This window comes from Lontra canadensis, unplaced genomic scaffold (assembly GCF_010015895.1).
Source record: "Lontra canadensis isolate GAN:19392208 unplaced genomic scaffold, GSC_riverotter_1.0 scaffold16, whole genome shotgun sequence".
NCBI classification, from domain to species: domain Eukaryota; kingdom Metazoa; phylum Chordata; class Mammalia; order Carnivora; family Mustelidae; genus Lontra; species Lontra canadensis.
The window spans coordinates 2,544,073-2,559,760 of NW_022631010.1; the positions used below are offsets into that span (position 1 = coordinate 2,544,073).

At 50.4% G+C, this 15,688-nt stretch overlaps 1 protein-coding gene across 1 annotated transcript in view; it reads right to left on the reverse strand.

Annotated features, from left to right (window-relative positions):
• The window catches only part of BPIFB4 (BPI fold containing family B member 4), a 28,614-nt gene extending 13,158 nt beyond the window's left edge, over window positions 1-15,456 (reverse strand). Inside the window, exons 1-11 of the mRNA XM_032859361.1 lie at window positions 15,419-15,456; window positions 13,700-13,823; window positions 12,612-12,674; window positions 11,330-11,849; window positions 10,265-10,369; window positions 9,374-9,517; window positions 6,639-6,702; window positions 6,127-6,187; window positions 4,920-5,011; window positions 3,116-3,319; window positions 1,542-1,595 (exon numbers count right to left, since the gene is read on the reverse strand). Coding sequence (XP_032715252.1) covers window positions 1,542-1,595; window positions 3,116-3,319; window positions 4,920-5,011; window positions 6,127-6,187; window positions 6,639-6,702; window positions 9,374-9,517; window positions 10,265-10,369; window positions 11,330-11,849; window positions 12,612-12,674; window positions 13,700-13,805 — 1,413 coding nt within the window. The 5' untranslated portion in view covers window positions 13,806-13,823; window positions 15,419-15,456. The remainder of the gene's footprint in view (window positions 1-1,541; window positions 1,596-3,115; window positions 3,320-4,919; window positions 5,012-6,126; window positions 6,188-6,638; window positions 6,703-9,373; window positions 9,518-10,264; window positions 10,370-11,329; window positions 11,850-12,611; window positions 12,675-13,699; window positions 13,824-15,418) is intronic.
• Window positions 15,457-15,688: the final 232 nt, after the last annotated feature.

The following is a 15,688-nucleotide window of genomic DNA, read 5'->3' on the forward strand; positions in this document are numbered from 1 at the left end:
TCCTCCCAGCTCTGATGAAGCCTCTCGTGGTGACTCCACCCCCACCTGCTTCTCCAGGAGATACTCCTCTGTGTCCAGCCTGAATTCTCCCCCTGCTGCAGACCCAGCCCTGCTACTGCTGCATTGTGTGGCTCCTCTGAGCCTCTGTTTCCCTGTCCGTAAAATGGATTGCTCCTCTCTTCTGGCCCCATTAATGCGGGGGAGAGGGGTGATTAAAACCAAATAAAAGAGCGCATTCTTAATTTTTTTTTCACAAGCTGTAAAGTGCAGTTCATATAAGAAGTGACCCAGTAAATCAAAGGTCCAGTTGACTGACAGCTCTCCCTGCCTCCCAGAGCTGCTGCTATTTATGACATTAGATAATGGTGCTTTGCCATTCAGCTTCCAACCACACGAGGGCGATAGTGACCTTTTTTTTTTTTTAAGATTTTATTTATTTATTTGTCAGAGACAGAGGGAGAGAGAGTGAGCGAGCACAGGCAGACAGAGAGGCAGGCAGAGGCAGAGGGAGAAGCAGGCTCCCTGCCGAGCAAGGACCCCGATGTGGGACTCGATCCCAGGATGCTGGGATCATGACCTGAGCCAAAGGCAGCTGCTTAACCAACTGAGCCACCCAGGTGTCCCGATAGTGACCATTTGTTGAATTGGGTCTCCCTGCCTCTGAATTACGGAAAACAGAACAGGTAGAACAGGGAAATGTCTAGAATGGTTGTAGGTTACAGCAATGACACTTACTATGTAAGAAGCTCTTTGCTGCAGGGGCAGGGTAACAGGCTTAGGACCCACACTGGGACAAGAACTGGGATCAGAAAGGCCTTTGTTCCCACTGTACCTAGCTACTAATCTGTTAAGAGCTCACTTACCCCCACCCCTTTTAAAGAAGATTTTGTTACTATAAAGAAGAACAATAACAGTGAACATTTATCAAATGCCTACTGTGCCTACGTTCAGATCCCAGGCTCACCCCCACACAGCAAAGTGGGCATTGCTATCCCTATTTTCCAGATGAGAAAACTGAGGCCCAGTGAGAAGTCACTTGCCTATGGTAGTGTGGTTGAGACACGCTGAGCTAGAATTCAAAATCATGTTTCTCTGTTCCAAAAACCTGACTCTTCCCGTCTAAGCCATCCTCTACCTGCATGTGCTCTGTGTCAGCATCTTTACATGAATTATCACCTTCAGCCCCTTATTCTCCTCGATGAAGCTGTAGAGCGGGAGTTAGTACCCTTTTTTGACAGATGAGGAAGCTAAGGCTCAGAGATGTTAAGACTCCTACCTGAAAACACACAGCAACAAAGTAGCCAGGGCAAGATTAGAGCTAGGCAGGCCAGTCTACTGTAGAGCTCAGGGTCTTTCCACCTCAACCCTCCATGCTGCTCCCGCCCATAAAAATTTGGATACCACACCTTCATCACTATACTCCTAAGGAGGGTGTCAGATCACCCCACCGTAGTGGTGAATGACTCCCTTCTGACCCAGTTCCTGGGACAGTTAGAAGGAGGGTAGGGCTGAAGACCAGGGGACACATCTGCCTTACCTACCTTGGGAATCAGAGCTCCCAGTGTGGACGTGGTGAGAGGAGGAAGCTCTTCAAACTGCAGGACAAGAGAAAGGGTCATGTGAGTCTCTGAGATTATGGGGATAGATGGAGTTGCTAACACTGATTAAACTTCCACGCCCCCTCAGACAACCGGTGGGGGGCACCTTCTTCTCCTCAAAGAGCCCTTGGGAGGCCCTGCCTGCCCAACAGCAACCACCATACTGATCATGGTAGCTGTTTTGTAGTTAAGTGGACAGGGCCAGCCACATGAGCTCACCGCAGACCTGGCTCTTTCTCCTCTAAGTGTAATTCTTGATTAAAACAATTTAGCACAGTGAGTCCATGTGCATAACCCAGTGTCCAGTAAAGGCATAATTCTGCCGTATCTCTGAACGAACTGTACTATTATTTACTTAATGTATTCTTTCAATTGACTTGCTTTTGAAGACCTCAAACACTAAAAAATGAAAATCCAGTACCATTTGACAGAAAGAAATGGCAACTGGAAAAATCAATGCAATAAAAACAAAATAGTGCCATTACATTCTGCTTGGATATCATTGTCTGTGGCGGGCTATGGGTGTGAGATCTGTCCTCTCTGAGTTAAAAAGAGGACACTTAGAAGTTCAAGAGAGGGTTAACTATATACTAGCACTAAATGGAGACTTTCCTTTTGATGGAACCAAGATGAACACTAATCATATGGTGGTGTGTTTGTTTGTTTGTTTGTTTTGAGAACGTCTTATTCTTAGTAGATAGACACAAGTCTATGGAGTGAAATGTCATGTTTCCAAAAACTTAAATTGTTCAACAATAACTAGCTAGCTAACTAGATGATAGATTAGATAGATGGATGAATGGAAGGTTGGGTGGATGAGAAGATGGATAGATAGATAGAAGGATGGATGGGTGGATGTGTGGAAGGATGGATGGGTGGATGGATGGCTAGAATGATAGATAAATAGATAAGTAGGTGGGTAGATGGGTGAATAAGCAGATGGATGGATGGATTGGTAGACATGAAACAAATATGGCAAAATATTAACTGGTGAATCTAGGTGAAGGCTATTTGGGCATTAATTGTGTTATTTTGTAACTTTTCTGAAGGTTTGAAATTTTCACGAGGAAAGGTTTGGAAAGAAAATTACTCCGGATCATACCTTGTTCTTATGTATCACTTAGTTTTTTAATATCAATGTTTACCAAGTGAAAGGGTTCTAAGCATTTATATTGCGATACATATATGGGAATATATTATAAGCCTTTAAAGAAGGATTGGCATAGAATTAAATAGAACTGACTAGGGAGCAACTTTCTCATCATATGACTTGATGTTATTTCATTCCATGACTGTGAATTGCCTAAAATCATCCCAGGCACCATGCTTTGGTAAACAATGATGTAGTCAGTACACGTCCGTGAGTGGGAAATGAGTGGGAAATGAGTGGGGGATGGACTGTCTACTACAGTTCTTGCTTTAAAGCAATTTCCCCGAGGTTGTGGGGACTAGACAGGATCAAAGGGGAGCTCTTTGCTGCCCAGCCCAGGCCACCTCTCCGTGGGGCCGTGACTCACCATGCCATTGGTGATGTCGATATCCAGTGCCCCCTGCTTCTGCAGGAGGGCCAACACTGAGCCCAGGAAGTTGGCAGAAATGGCCAATTGTGAGTTGGTGTTTTCACCCATGGGGGGCAAGTCTGGCATCCTTTGTCTGGGAGACATGGCTGGCCGCCCCAGTGGATAGTCAACAAGCTCTCCTCCAGCCTCCCCAACCAGAGTCTGGGGAAGCAGAGAGAAAAGGGGTCACAGGGATGGGTACAGGGAGATGAGTGGAGGAGGAGGCTGAGATTGGGATGAAGTCCTGAATCTGCCGCCAAGCAACCTTCCTTGATTAGACCCACTGGGTCTGGGTTACCCTTTCTTTCATGGCCCCAGCTCTTCTCCATTTGTGATGGAATGGAACTTCTTAGAGTTCTCACTTTATCACCACTTCTAGCCCTCTTTGGCTTTCAATACACGTGTGAAATAGATTCTTCCCCTTTCAGTTAGCATGTTTATGGATCTGCCAAATGCTGTGGCCTATCTTCTCTCTAAAGACCAGACATGTTTCCATGGTCTACAAATGCTTCATGGTCTGCCCTTGGGGACTTCTCCACCTACTGGAGAGTCACTCTGTCCCTAGTGCCCCGGCCAGGCCCGGCCACCCACCATCTCATGACTCCCACCATGCCACCTTCCCCCACACTGTTCCAAACCTCCCCCGCACTCTTCTCTTACAATGGCCAACTTATCTGGCAGGTCTCGGCTTAAGTGTCCCTTCCTCCAAGAAGCGCTCCATGACCTGCCTGGTTATATCGTTTCTCCTTGCTTTAGGCTCTGATATCCTGGGACCCTCATTCACAGTACTCATGAGCCTTAGTTGTGTATTCTTCTGAGTGACTCTTGGATGGCCTATCCGATCCAATGGACTATAAACTCCATGAGGACAGAGAACTTACCTTGTTCAACCATGCACCTCCATCCCTGGCCCAGAGTCTGGCAAACAGCAGGTAACCAACAAATACCTCTTGAATGGCTATTGTTTATGAATAGACGAGGTGTGCCTGTGTATGTGTGCCTAAGCAGGCTGTGTCTGGGGCTGCGTGGGTGTTCACCTGCAGCTCTGATGGAGCAAAGTGGGGGGATGCACCCATGTTGGAACAGCCCAGGAGAAGCATGCATGCGTGTGCCCCATGCAGTCAGGGGCCAGATTCTGCTGTGGGCTGGAGCCAGCTCACGCTGGCTCATAGCGCTCTTGTGACATTCTGTACTTGTCTTCCCAGCTCTTTAGTGATATCAAGTTGGTAGCCTGAAATGGGCCACAGAGGCAGTATTTAGACCATGGAAATCCGCAAATACTACAAATCAGGACTTTTTTTTTTTTTTTTTTTTTTTTTTTTAACATCACAAAGAGCTGGCTGTTAGTGCTCATCAGCCCCCTACTGGCCGGATTCATTCCTCCAGCAGACCCAAGCCCACAGCAGCAGAAGGTGGACTGCCTGGGTTTGGATCCAAGGCTCACATTTACTCGCTGTGTGACCGTGGGCAAGTGGCTTGATTTCTGTGCCTCAGTTTCCTCACTAAGGGTTAATCTTATTATGTCCTATGGTTGTGAAGATAGCCTGAGTTCATCTACATAGGACAATTGGAATGTGCCTGAAAAATAGTAAGACCTTGGTAAGTGTTGGTTGTGATTATGTTTCTGATGTGGCTCCTAGAAGGTCCTCAAGTCATCAGAAGAGGGTCCTGTTCAAACGTTGCTTCCCAGACATTGAGTAGAAGCCTGGTCTGGCAATCACCCCCTGCCCGCCTCCCCTGGCCCCCACGCCCCGGCACTCACATTGAGGTCCAGCTCCAGGAATTCCCCAGTCACAAGCGGAAGGCTGGAGAAGGTATACTGGACACTTCCCAATATCCCCAGAGGAACCAGAGCTGTCAGCAAAGGTAGGGGTCACGGGAAGTCCCCTTGACCCTCCGAGATGCCTTCCCTCCTTGTTCCCCAAAGCAGGCAAAGCGGCAAGGCCCCAGATCCAGACAGCACGAAAAGACCAAGAGTTCTGGTTTCAAATTCCAGCTCTGCCTCTTCCTTGCTGTGTGACCTCTGGCAAGACACTGCACCTCTCTGAACTTGTTTCCTCCTCTGTAAAATGGGCTTAACAGAACCCCTTGGACTATACTGTAGGGTCCATGAGATTCTGGATATCGATAAGCTTTGTAAACCGTGAAGTACTGTGACCAGGGAGGAAGTTTTAAGGTTCCACAATGTGGTGCTGAGTTGAAGCCGGGATTTCTCTGACTGACTATTTGTAACCAACAGCCCCATCATCTGGGCTCTTCCTCCCTTGTTCCTGGCCACAAAGGAAGAGAATTTTACCTGTCTGGGAAAGTCATCCTCAAACTGCCTGGGGTCCCGAGAGATGGGACAGCCACCCCAAAGGGGTGTGCTTTATGGCCGTAGGACCTATAGGCCCTCATAAGTCAGGAGCCTCTGTGATGTTGTGGTCTATATGAAAGGAGATCCCTGGAACAAGCTGTGCATGAACTGCACAACTATATGGGGAAGGTTTGCCTTCAGGAATGTTCACTAAGAAATCTTGGATCATGGGGTGGTGTTGGAGCCTGGTTCTGAGGACCTGGACAGTTGCCACCATGTCTCCTGCTCTTCATTCTCTAGTCCCTCTGCGGGCTGAAGCCAGTCCCCCATTGTAGAGATGAGGAAACTGGAAAGTCTTTCCAAGTCCACACCGTTTTCAGGGCAGAGCCAGGACTCAAACCCAGCACCGCCCCCCCCCCCCCACCCCATCACAGTCTAGAGCCTGAGACTCCAGGCCAGGTGGGAAGCTCCTTCCTCCAGGGGGTTGCCTGGCCAGGTAACCTCTCTCTAGTGGCACCAGCCACACCACACTATGAGGGCCTCAGCAGGTGTGTCCCCACCACACTGGACCCTCCTCCCAGACACACTATGTCCCCAGTGCCTGGGGACATGGCTGGGCCCAGATCAGGGCTGGCAGATGTTGGCTGAGTGAAGCAAAGCAGGAAGGACTTACAGTCCACGAGACCCAGCTGGTCGTTGACGAGACCCAGAACCACATCCACGATGGGGCAGAGCTGTATGGGGAGACAGTATGAGGTTCCAGGGCTGGGGAGTGGAAGGGTGCCCGGATACTGACAATAGCCAGCATTTCCTGCCTGCTCGCTCTGTGCCTGGCACGGTCCACCCTACAGCCCTATGGGGAAGGCTCTCTCATAATCCCCATTTTATAGCTAGGAAAACCAAGACTCAGAGAGGGGATAGGATCATCATGCAGCTTGGAAGCGCCCGAGCTGAGATTCAAACCAGAACAGGGAGACCCTTATGCTCCACTTCCTTATGCTTTCACTAATCTGTCCATCCATGGTCCTCTGGGTCCTCCCCAGACCCCAAGGATATACCCCAGCCCTCTGGCTCCCTCCATCCGTCTGGGTCACCTGCATGCCCACAGGGATGGAGCCAGACTGTGGTCCCTCAGTCTGGGGAATGTCTGTGCTTCCAGCTTCCCGATCCAGGGTGGGTTCTTACCAAGTCAGGGAGGACGTTGGCCAGGACTCGGTTCACTAAGTTGTCCACAAGGTTGGGGAGAAGCCTGAGGAGAGAGGAGTGGAGGGGAGGAGGGAGCTCACCAAGCTTGCCCACACTCAGGGTCCCTAGCCAGGCCCTGAACACCAAGGAAAATCATTCAGGAAGTCAGAAGGACAGTGGCTGGGCCTGATTGGACAGGCGATTCTGGCAATCACTTGGCTTTTCATTCAGTTCATTCACTCGTCTGTCTGTCTGCCCATCCTTTCATCCATCCATCCATCCATCCATCCATCCATCCAACCAACAAACAAATGCTCCTCGAACTCTGCAGTGGGCCAGGCCCCATTCATGAGTGTAAAAGTCATTCCTTCCTGCTCATCTGGCCCTCTAGTGGGCTGCTTGGTGCAGCTTTTTGCAGTCTTCCCAAAGCCAAATGAACATATTACTTGATCCAAGCACCTAGCAGAGTTTCTGGTGCATAGTAGATGCTCAGTTAATGTTTGTGGAAGGCAGGGGAGGAGAAACACTGGCCAGTAAAACCTGCTCATGTGGTCCACAAGCAGAAATGAGTTGTTGATTTTGAAAAGCCTGGGACATGTGATCGGTCCTACAAAGAAACAGGTCCAGAGAAGGGGTCCAGAACGAGTTCTAAGTCCATCACCAGCTGTAAATTAACTGTCCTAACCAGTTAGTTAAGTGGTGGCGGTGGGGGAGATCACGGTGTTGATGCAAGGACAAGACACACAGATGGACAGATAGACAGACAGACTTGTAAGACAAGCATGTGTTTCTGAGGCCTTGCAGTGTGATGGGAAAGTGAGTGGAAACATGGCTTTCCTAACACAAAGAGTAACAAACAGTTTGTCTGCTTAAAAATCTAGCCATCTCTGCCCCCAGCAACCACTACCTGCCTGTGCCTGCCCACATGGTAGCTGACCATTCAGGACTCACCGGTTGGACAGAGCCAAGAACTTCTTGAGATCGTGTCCTAATTAGAATGTTTCACGATGCATTTTGGCCTCCTTTTTAAGGGGATGAGTACCTCAGGGGGCCTTGTCTTGGTTCCAGTTCTCCTTGGAGGATAAAACCCTTGAGAATTCACCTGCCTGTTTACCCACTCATGGGTGCATGTGTGTGCCCGCATGTGTGGGCGAGGGAGCTTCGGGATTTCATCTGTGTACACTCAGGGCACAGACTGTTTTCTCTTTCTGGGAAATTATCTGGCAGACACATTGGCCCACGTTTAAAATGTATGTAAATGGTTATTCATTGTAACCTGTTTGTCAGAGCAGAAGTTCAGACAAATTGTCATGTCCCCACACCAGGCAACTAGACAAACACATGGTGGTTTGTCTAGACAATGGAATATTACACGGCCATTAAAACAAGGAGGAAACTCTCAATGTTCAAATATAGAAAACTCTTCGAACAGAGTAAAAGAAAAAGACAAAGTGCAAAATGGTGTGTATAGGGTGTACCCATTTGTGTTCAAAGGAGGGCTGGGAATGCAAATTTAAGTTCATGTTTGCTTCGTTTATAGAAAGGAATTGGAAGGAGAATCAGGAGAGAAGCACAGTGAGCTTGCTGGGGAGGGGCAGATGGGAGTCCAGGTGGGAAGGGAGCTCTTCAGTCTGTGCCTTTTTAGTTCTATATATACATATATATTTTTAAAGATTAATTTATTTATTGGCGAGAGAGAGAGCAGGAGAGGGGCAGAGGGAGAGAGAGAGAATCTCAAGCAGACTCCTTGCTTGCAGAGCCCAGTGCAGGGCTTGATCTCATGACCCTGCGATCATGACCTGAGCCAAAATCAGGAGTCAGACACTCAGCCAACTGAGCCACTCAGGCACCCCTATTTTTTTAAAATATTTGAAACCATGTATTACCAAACATATTTCCTAGTGAAAATGTGAATGTAAAAATCTGTGAGGTTTCTAGGTGTTTCTCTCCGCCTCCTATCCTCACCAAAATATCAGGGGCCAATTTTCTATGTCCTTAACTACCCTAGAGCAGACACAAAGACTCAGAGGAGCTCATGTGAGTCAGAAATTTTTGAGTCCAAATGGCACAATGAGTTTTTCTACTCCCCAAATCTAGGTAGGATGAGCACAGGAGAGATAGGGAGAAAAGAGGGGAAGGAGTAGGGGTTGGAGGTCTCAACGAGAGAAGCCAAAGAAGCATCTCCCATGATGAGGACCAGGCAGTGGAAAGAAAGGACTCAGCTCTGAGCTGCCCTGATGTGCCCTCATCCAAGACCATCACTTGGGGGCAGTGTACCCCTCAATACACAGACACTTGAAACCTCTCCAAACAGAGTATGGGGACTTGGCCATTTTGTGGGGAGAGGATAACAGAAAAAAACTCAACCCCTAACCAACACTGCCTTGGACAGAACCAGCTGGGAAATTTCCCCATGAGTAGGGGCTCCAAGGGACACAAAACTCCCACTAGACATATATTCAGAAAACCCTTAAAATGTACCAGATTCTGTACTAAGTGTTTTGAACTCATTATCTCAATTTCAAAGGGAAAAAAAAATCACCCCCATCCCATAGACAAAGAAACTGGAGTACAGAGAGGGCCACAGAGTTGCTCGAAGTCACACAGCAAGGAATAGTGGAGCTGAGGTTTGAACTCCAGGCTGCTTCTAGAGCCTTCACCCGGAGCCATATGGTTTGTCAAAGACAGACCACTCCACCATCTCCCAAGGCACTCCACTGCCCACTGGTACTCACCCTCGAAGCAGCTTGACTTTGATACCCCCCAGGAGGGTGTCACATCGCTCAATAACTAGCCTAGGGTAGCCCGTGCGGTCCATGGTCAGCCGGACCTTGGCAGTGATGTTCACTTCCACAGCAATGTCCAGGAAGCCAATGAGACTAGAGGAGATCATGGGGCCAGTGAGATAGGGAGTCAACCTCGACTGCCAGGCAGCTCAGCTTCATTCAGTTCTACCCAGAACCTTGCACCTTGGCCTTGAGCCTTGCTGGCCCCGCCTCTTGCTTTTGGGCATCCCTTAAGCCCCTTACTCATCTCTAGGGGTCCCAAACCAGAAGGCTTCCCTACTCCCTCTACATCTCTGGACAAATCTATCTCCCTCTTAGTCCATGAGATGGGTCAATAAATGAGCTCTATACATAAAATCTGGTTTCCAAGGTGACTACCCATTGACCTAGCAATATAGACATGACCTCATCCCTCAGGGAGAACTCAGCGCAGAAGTCCACTGTTTGAGGTCTTTGGATAAGCACCTACTTTGTGGCAGGCCCTCTGCTTGCCTTTCCTCACCTGTGGCCACAGCCACCTGGAAAAGGAGATGTCATTACACCCATTGCAGGCGAAGACACAAAGGCTCAGTGACATGACGGGGCTGACCCGAGGTCACACAGCTTTAAAGAGAGTCAGGATTCAAACTCAGGATGTCACAGCTTCCTTCACTGCTGACAGGGACCACAGGATGACCTGAGCTCAAAAGTATAAGCCATGTACTGGTAACACACTAGGTCTTACTATTCCCCACATTGTGGACAAAGAGGCTGAGGGCCAGAGAAGGGAAATGAGCTGCCCAAGATCACCCAGCCAGGACACAGGGTGACGGGGACCCCTCTGGGGCTGAGGGTACACACCTTTTCCCGTTGATGGCCACGCGGGTGTATAGGCTCAAGTAGACACCCACACCGGGCAGGAGCCGCACGGACACCCGGGGGAGGGTCAACTCCACGATGCGCAGCCTGCATAGGACCCAGGGTGGTAAGATGGGGGTCATCCCCTCCCCGCCTGCCACCCTCCACTAGGAGTCTCACACCACCCCCTTCTCTGTGCTGCATTCATCCCTCCTGCCTCTAAAGAGACCTGAGCTTTGTGGATAGAACTTGGAAAACACAGAGAAGTCAAAGGGGAAGAATGCATGGCCCATAGTTCTACTGCTTGGAGACACACTGTTTACATTTCCATGTATTTCCTTTGGATTTTTTTTTTCTCATAATGATGCCATTCCCTCTGCTTGTCCCTGCCCCTTCTTTGCCTGGTTCCTTCCTACATATTCTCAGATTACAGTTTAAGACCCTCGCCCTCCAGGAAGCCTTCCCTGACCTCCCCCATTATACACATCTTCATTTCCCCATAAACTGCTTACCAGCATTATAATTGTATGATTATTTTCAGGGGTTTTTATGAAAGCCCATATGCCCCATCAGCCTGTAAGCTCCGTGAGGACAAGAGACATGTTTTTGGCTGACCATGTGACTGTGTGCTCAGTGCCAACACAGCAGCCTGCACATAGGAGGAGCGCTAAGTATTTGATGAATTAGATAGTGAATGTGAGGAGGAGACTGGGCACAGTTGAAACTACTATATATGTTTAAGTTTAAATCCTTGGGTGTTTTCCACTTGAACTGTGACTAGGACCAGTCTCCAGATGAGGAATCAAGACTCAGAGTGATGTAAAGTGTGGCCTAGAGTCACACACATATACAAAAAGGTGAGCTGACACCCAAACTCAAGACTGCTTAAGGACAAGACCCCAAGCCATACAACTGGGGACTCCTAAGACTTCCAGTCCTGAGGCCAAGACTTGAAGTGCATGGGACTCTGAAGACTGTCACCCCTCCAACTCCAGGCCCTTGGGGGTGATCACCCAATTTGTAGGTTCGTCATCTGAGTTTGATAGGGAGAGCCCAGCCCCTCCTTACCCAGTGATACCCTGCACGGTGCTGATGATGCCGCCCTCGCCGAGCACGCCCAGGACTCCGCCTCCTCCGAGAAGCCCTCCATCACCAAGGAGACCACCTCCACCGAGCAGGCCACCTTGGCCTGCCAGGATGCCTTCGCTTGCCAGCATGCCTCCAGTGCCCAGCAAACCACCTGGGCCCAGCGCCCCGGTGGCTACACCGGGTGGGATCTCTCCAGGCCGCAGCTCTCTCCGGTGAAGCCTGCCCAAGGTTGCTGCACCTTCGGCTGACCTGTACCGCCCATGGCCCCTGTGGCCGTCATATGCATTCTCGGCGTGACGGTAGTTGCCGCTTCGGAGGTCCCTGATGCTTCCATCTGACTCAAAGATCTCACCGTATCTGTATTTGCCCCCCAGCTGAGCGGTGTTGTCATTGGTCTCGATGTGACCATACTTGTAATTACCGCCAAGCTGGTTGCCATTGGTATATTTTGGGGGGTGCTCTCGGACATGGAAATCGTTGTAGGGAACGCCACCGACACCTCGGGAGAATTCAACGCGTCTGTAGTCATTGTAATGGTGTCGGCCACCACCCAAAAGACCACCACCACTGCCACCCAAGAGACCACCACCACTGCTGCCACCACCACCCAATAAACCTCCCCCGCCTCCACCCAACAGGTTGTCTTCACCCCCTCCACCCCTACCACCAAGCAGGCCCCCCAGAAGACCACCGCCCTTACCACCACCACCACCAGCCAGCAGCACCCCACCCTTGTGTCCTCCGCCACCCAATAGCCCCTCATCCCTGCTGCCTCCGCCACCCAACAGCCCCCCACCACTACCACCCAGGAGCCCCCGACCACCGCTGCCTCTACCACCTAGCAGCCCCCCACCACTACCACCCAGGAGCCCCCGACCACCGCTGCCTCCACCACCTAGCAGCCCCCCACCACTACCACCCAGGAGCCCCCGACCACCGCTGCCTCCACCACCTAGCAGCCCCCCACCACTACCACCCAGAAGCCCCCCACTATTGCTGCCTCCACCACCCCACAACCCCTCATCCCTGCTGCCTCCACCACCTAGCAGCCCCCCACCACTACCACCCAGAAGCCCCCCACCGCTGCTGCCTCCACCACCTAATAAGCCTCCCCCAACTCCACCCAGCAGGTCACCACCACCCCCTCCACTCCCACCACCAAGCAGGCCCCCCAGAAGACCACCACCCCCACCACCTCCACCTCCACTTCCACCAAGCAGACCCCCCAGGAGCGGTCCGCCACCATCACCACCGGCTTTACCCACGGGCACCTCTCTCAGGGCTGAGTGGAGAGCGTCACTCTGCCGCAGGGTGCCTGAAATGGCTGCCAGGAAGCAAAGGTACCGGTCAGGGCTTTCTCCCACAGCCCCTGGGTGCCGCCCCGGAACTGCTCACCTCGTCGGGCCCTCCTTTTCCTCATGGTAAAACGTCAGGGTCAAATGGGAAGATGCCTCCAGACCAATCCAGCCCTAAATCCCGGCATTCTCACTAGCTGCTGACCTTGACCTGCTCTCACTTTAACTAGATTTACACCATTCACCAAACCTGGAAAGATTTTCTTCTTCATCCCCCCTTCCGAGCGCTCCAGACTTTAGAGCTTATAAACCTGCTTAGACGGGAATCAGGGCAGGGAGTGTCTTTGTTTGCCAGATGACAAAAATGAGGTCCCAAGAATTAAAGGCAGGACTGATAACAGCTCCTGCATTTGAGGGCCTCCTATGCACCAGGAACCGTGCTGAGTTTTCAAAAGGCTTTCTCATTCGTCCTCTAATCTGTCCTCTGCGATTCGGCCAAAATCACATAGATTTTGCAGATAAGGAAACTGAGGCTCGGAGAATGCAAGTAGTGGACTTAAGGCCACATTGTCCGTATTTGAGCCCCAGGAAGGCCGACTCCAGGACTCCAGGCTCTTAGTTACTGGCGTCTGCTGCCTCGGCTCTAAAGTCCTCAACACGCTATCATGCACACAGTGAGTGCTCAGGAAATGGTACCCAGAAGCAAAAGGCGTGATGGGGCGCCTGGGTTGCTCAGTGGGTTAAGCCTCTGCCTTGGGCTCAGGTCATGATCCCAGGGTCCTGGGATCGAGCCCCGAAACAGGCTCTCTGCTCGGCAGGAAGCCTGCTTCCTCCTCTCTCTCTGCCTGCTTCTCTGCCTACTTGTGATCTCTGTCTGTCAAATAAATAAATAAAATCTTAAAAAAAAAAAAAAAAAGCAAAAGGTGCAATAATTCACCCATCCACCTGACGCAGAACCTGACAGTGATGAAGGGTGTCCCCGGGCACCTCAGAGGCGGCTGTACAGCCCCACCCACCCCGTGTCATCCCTCACCCCCTGCAGTCCTGGACTCACCGTTGCTCAGCACATCTTTGGTGACCCTGAGGACAGTGTTTGTCTCTGGGCGGGTGCCACAGACAGCTGCCACGGACAGAGCAGCCACGCACCAGGCCGTCCACATGCTGGTGTGGCTTCTCTGCTGAGGAGACAGTGCATGGGATGGCTGTGGCTGGGAGTCACCACCCTGGCCAGCAGGTGGAGCTAGGCAGCCCCTCCCTAGGGTCCTACTAGCACCCTGAGGCCCAGAGACTGAGGAAGAGGGGATGTACTGAGGTCACACATGGGGCAGGTCAAGAATTCCCAATACCATCTTCTAAGTTTTTCAAAATGAAATGAGTCTGGAGATATAAAGCAGACTCATTAACCAAAGTGTCCTAGAGCCATGGATGTCTGATTATCCCTCAAGATGAAATTTCCAAATGGAGTATCAGGAAGGGGGGTCATATTGATTCCAACCGAAGTAGCAGACTAGTAGCAGACAGGCTCTAGAGGAAATCTCTCCAGTATCTACCCCTCTGTTCACCCACCAAGCCATCCATCCTCCCATCCATCCTTTTTTCCATCCATCCAACCATCCTCCCATCCCTCTCTCCATCCATCCATCCATCCATCTATCCATCCATCCATCCATCCATCCATCCTCCCATCCAACCCTCCCTCCTTCCTTCCATCCATCCATCCATCCATCCATCCATCCATCCTTCTATCAGTTCATCTACCTATTAACACATTAATCTAACCACCCTTTCAGTGCACCCAGCCAGCCAGTAAACATTTCTGCCTCTTTGGAGGAGATAGTCCTACACCATGTAGTTAAGATTAAGGGCTCTGGATCAGAGCTATCTGGGTTTTAATCCTTAGACAAGGGACTTTACTTTTCTGAACCTCTGCTCCTAATTACGGACACTTTGTTTCTGGTATGAGGTAGACAATAAGCAGCAGCTGTTGCTGATGTCTTGGTACTATTATTAAAGAGCCCTGAAGAGTGGGTGTGGCTTGTTATGAGATTGGAGAGGAGAAAAGCATGCGTTTTGGGATGAGCTGCTCAGCCTCTAAGAGACTTTATGTTGCTGCCACCATGCCCTCACCCGCTTCTCTCACTCTTAATTCAGTCTACCCAGTCGTCAGCTTTAGAGGATCATTGACTCCCCTCTGGGCCAAATTGTAAAATCACTAGCTTCAGCCCCCTCCACTTACGTAACCTATTCTCTTCTCCTGGCCTCCACTTCTCTTAAACTTCACAAAGCCCCCATGTTTCTTCCCCACTCCCATCTACTTCCAGAATATTGGAAGCACTCACTTATACTAGAATATGAAGGACTAATATATGCAAAAAAATTTTTGTCCTGGCTTCTTCACCTCATCTTTACCTACTACGTAGAAAGTTCTGTGTACAAAAAGGGATCACCATCTTCAGTTAGAAAGATGGGCACCAATGGAGGGATTTCTGGCAAGCAGCTGAGGAGTCTCAGAGAAGCAGCAAAGGTGCCAGGTACCCAAATCCCTGGAAATGTTAAGTGCAGCTCTGTTAACCCATGGTCACTGGTGTGGTTCAGGCCCTTTTGTTGACCCCTGAGAGGCTCTCCTGTCTGTGTCTATGTTATAGGCAAGACAACAGAGGCTCAGTGAGGTGTCACCCTCACAGGTCTCCTGTCTGAGACTCTTCTCCGTGCCTCCCAAGGCCTCAGCCTCCCCCCTACCCAGATACTGAATGGGAAAGGGGCTCCTCCTTACCCCTGAAATGTCCCTGAAGTTCTGGTTTGAGAGGTCCTGTCCACCCAGCCCTCTGCTTTTGGCTGAGTCTAGTTGCAGGCCAAGCTTATATAGCAGCTGGGTCGGAGCCCAGACCTAGAGAGGGAAACACCATGTAATTACGAGAGATTGGTATCCAGATGTGCTCTGCAAATCGGGCATTGAGCCCCAAAACCACAAAGGTTTGCGGTTTGTGGCTAATTCTGAGAGCTATGCTCAGCCCCGGATGGTGTCACAAGAGCTGGGGTTTAT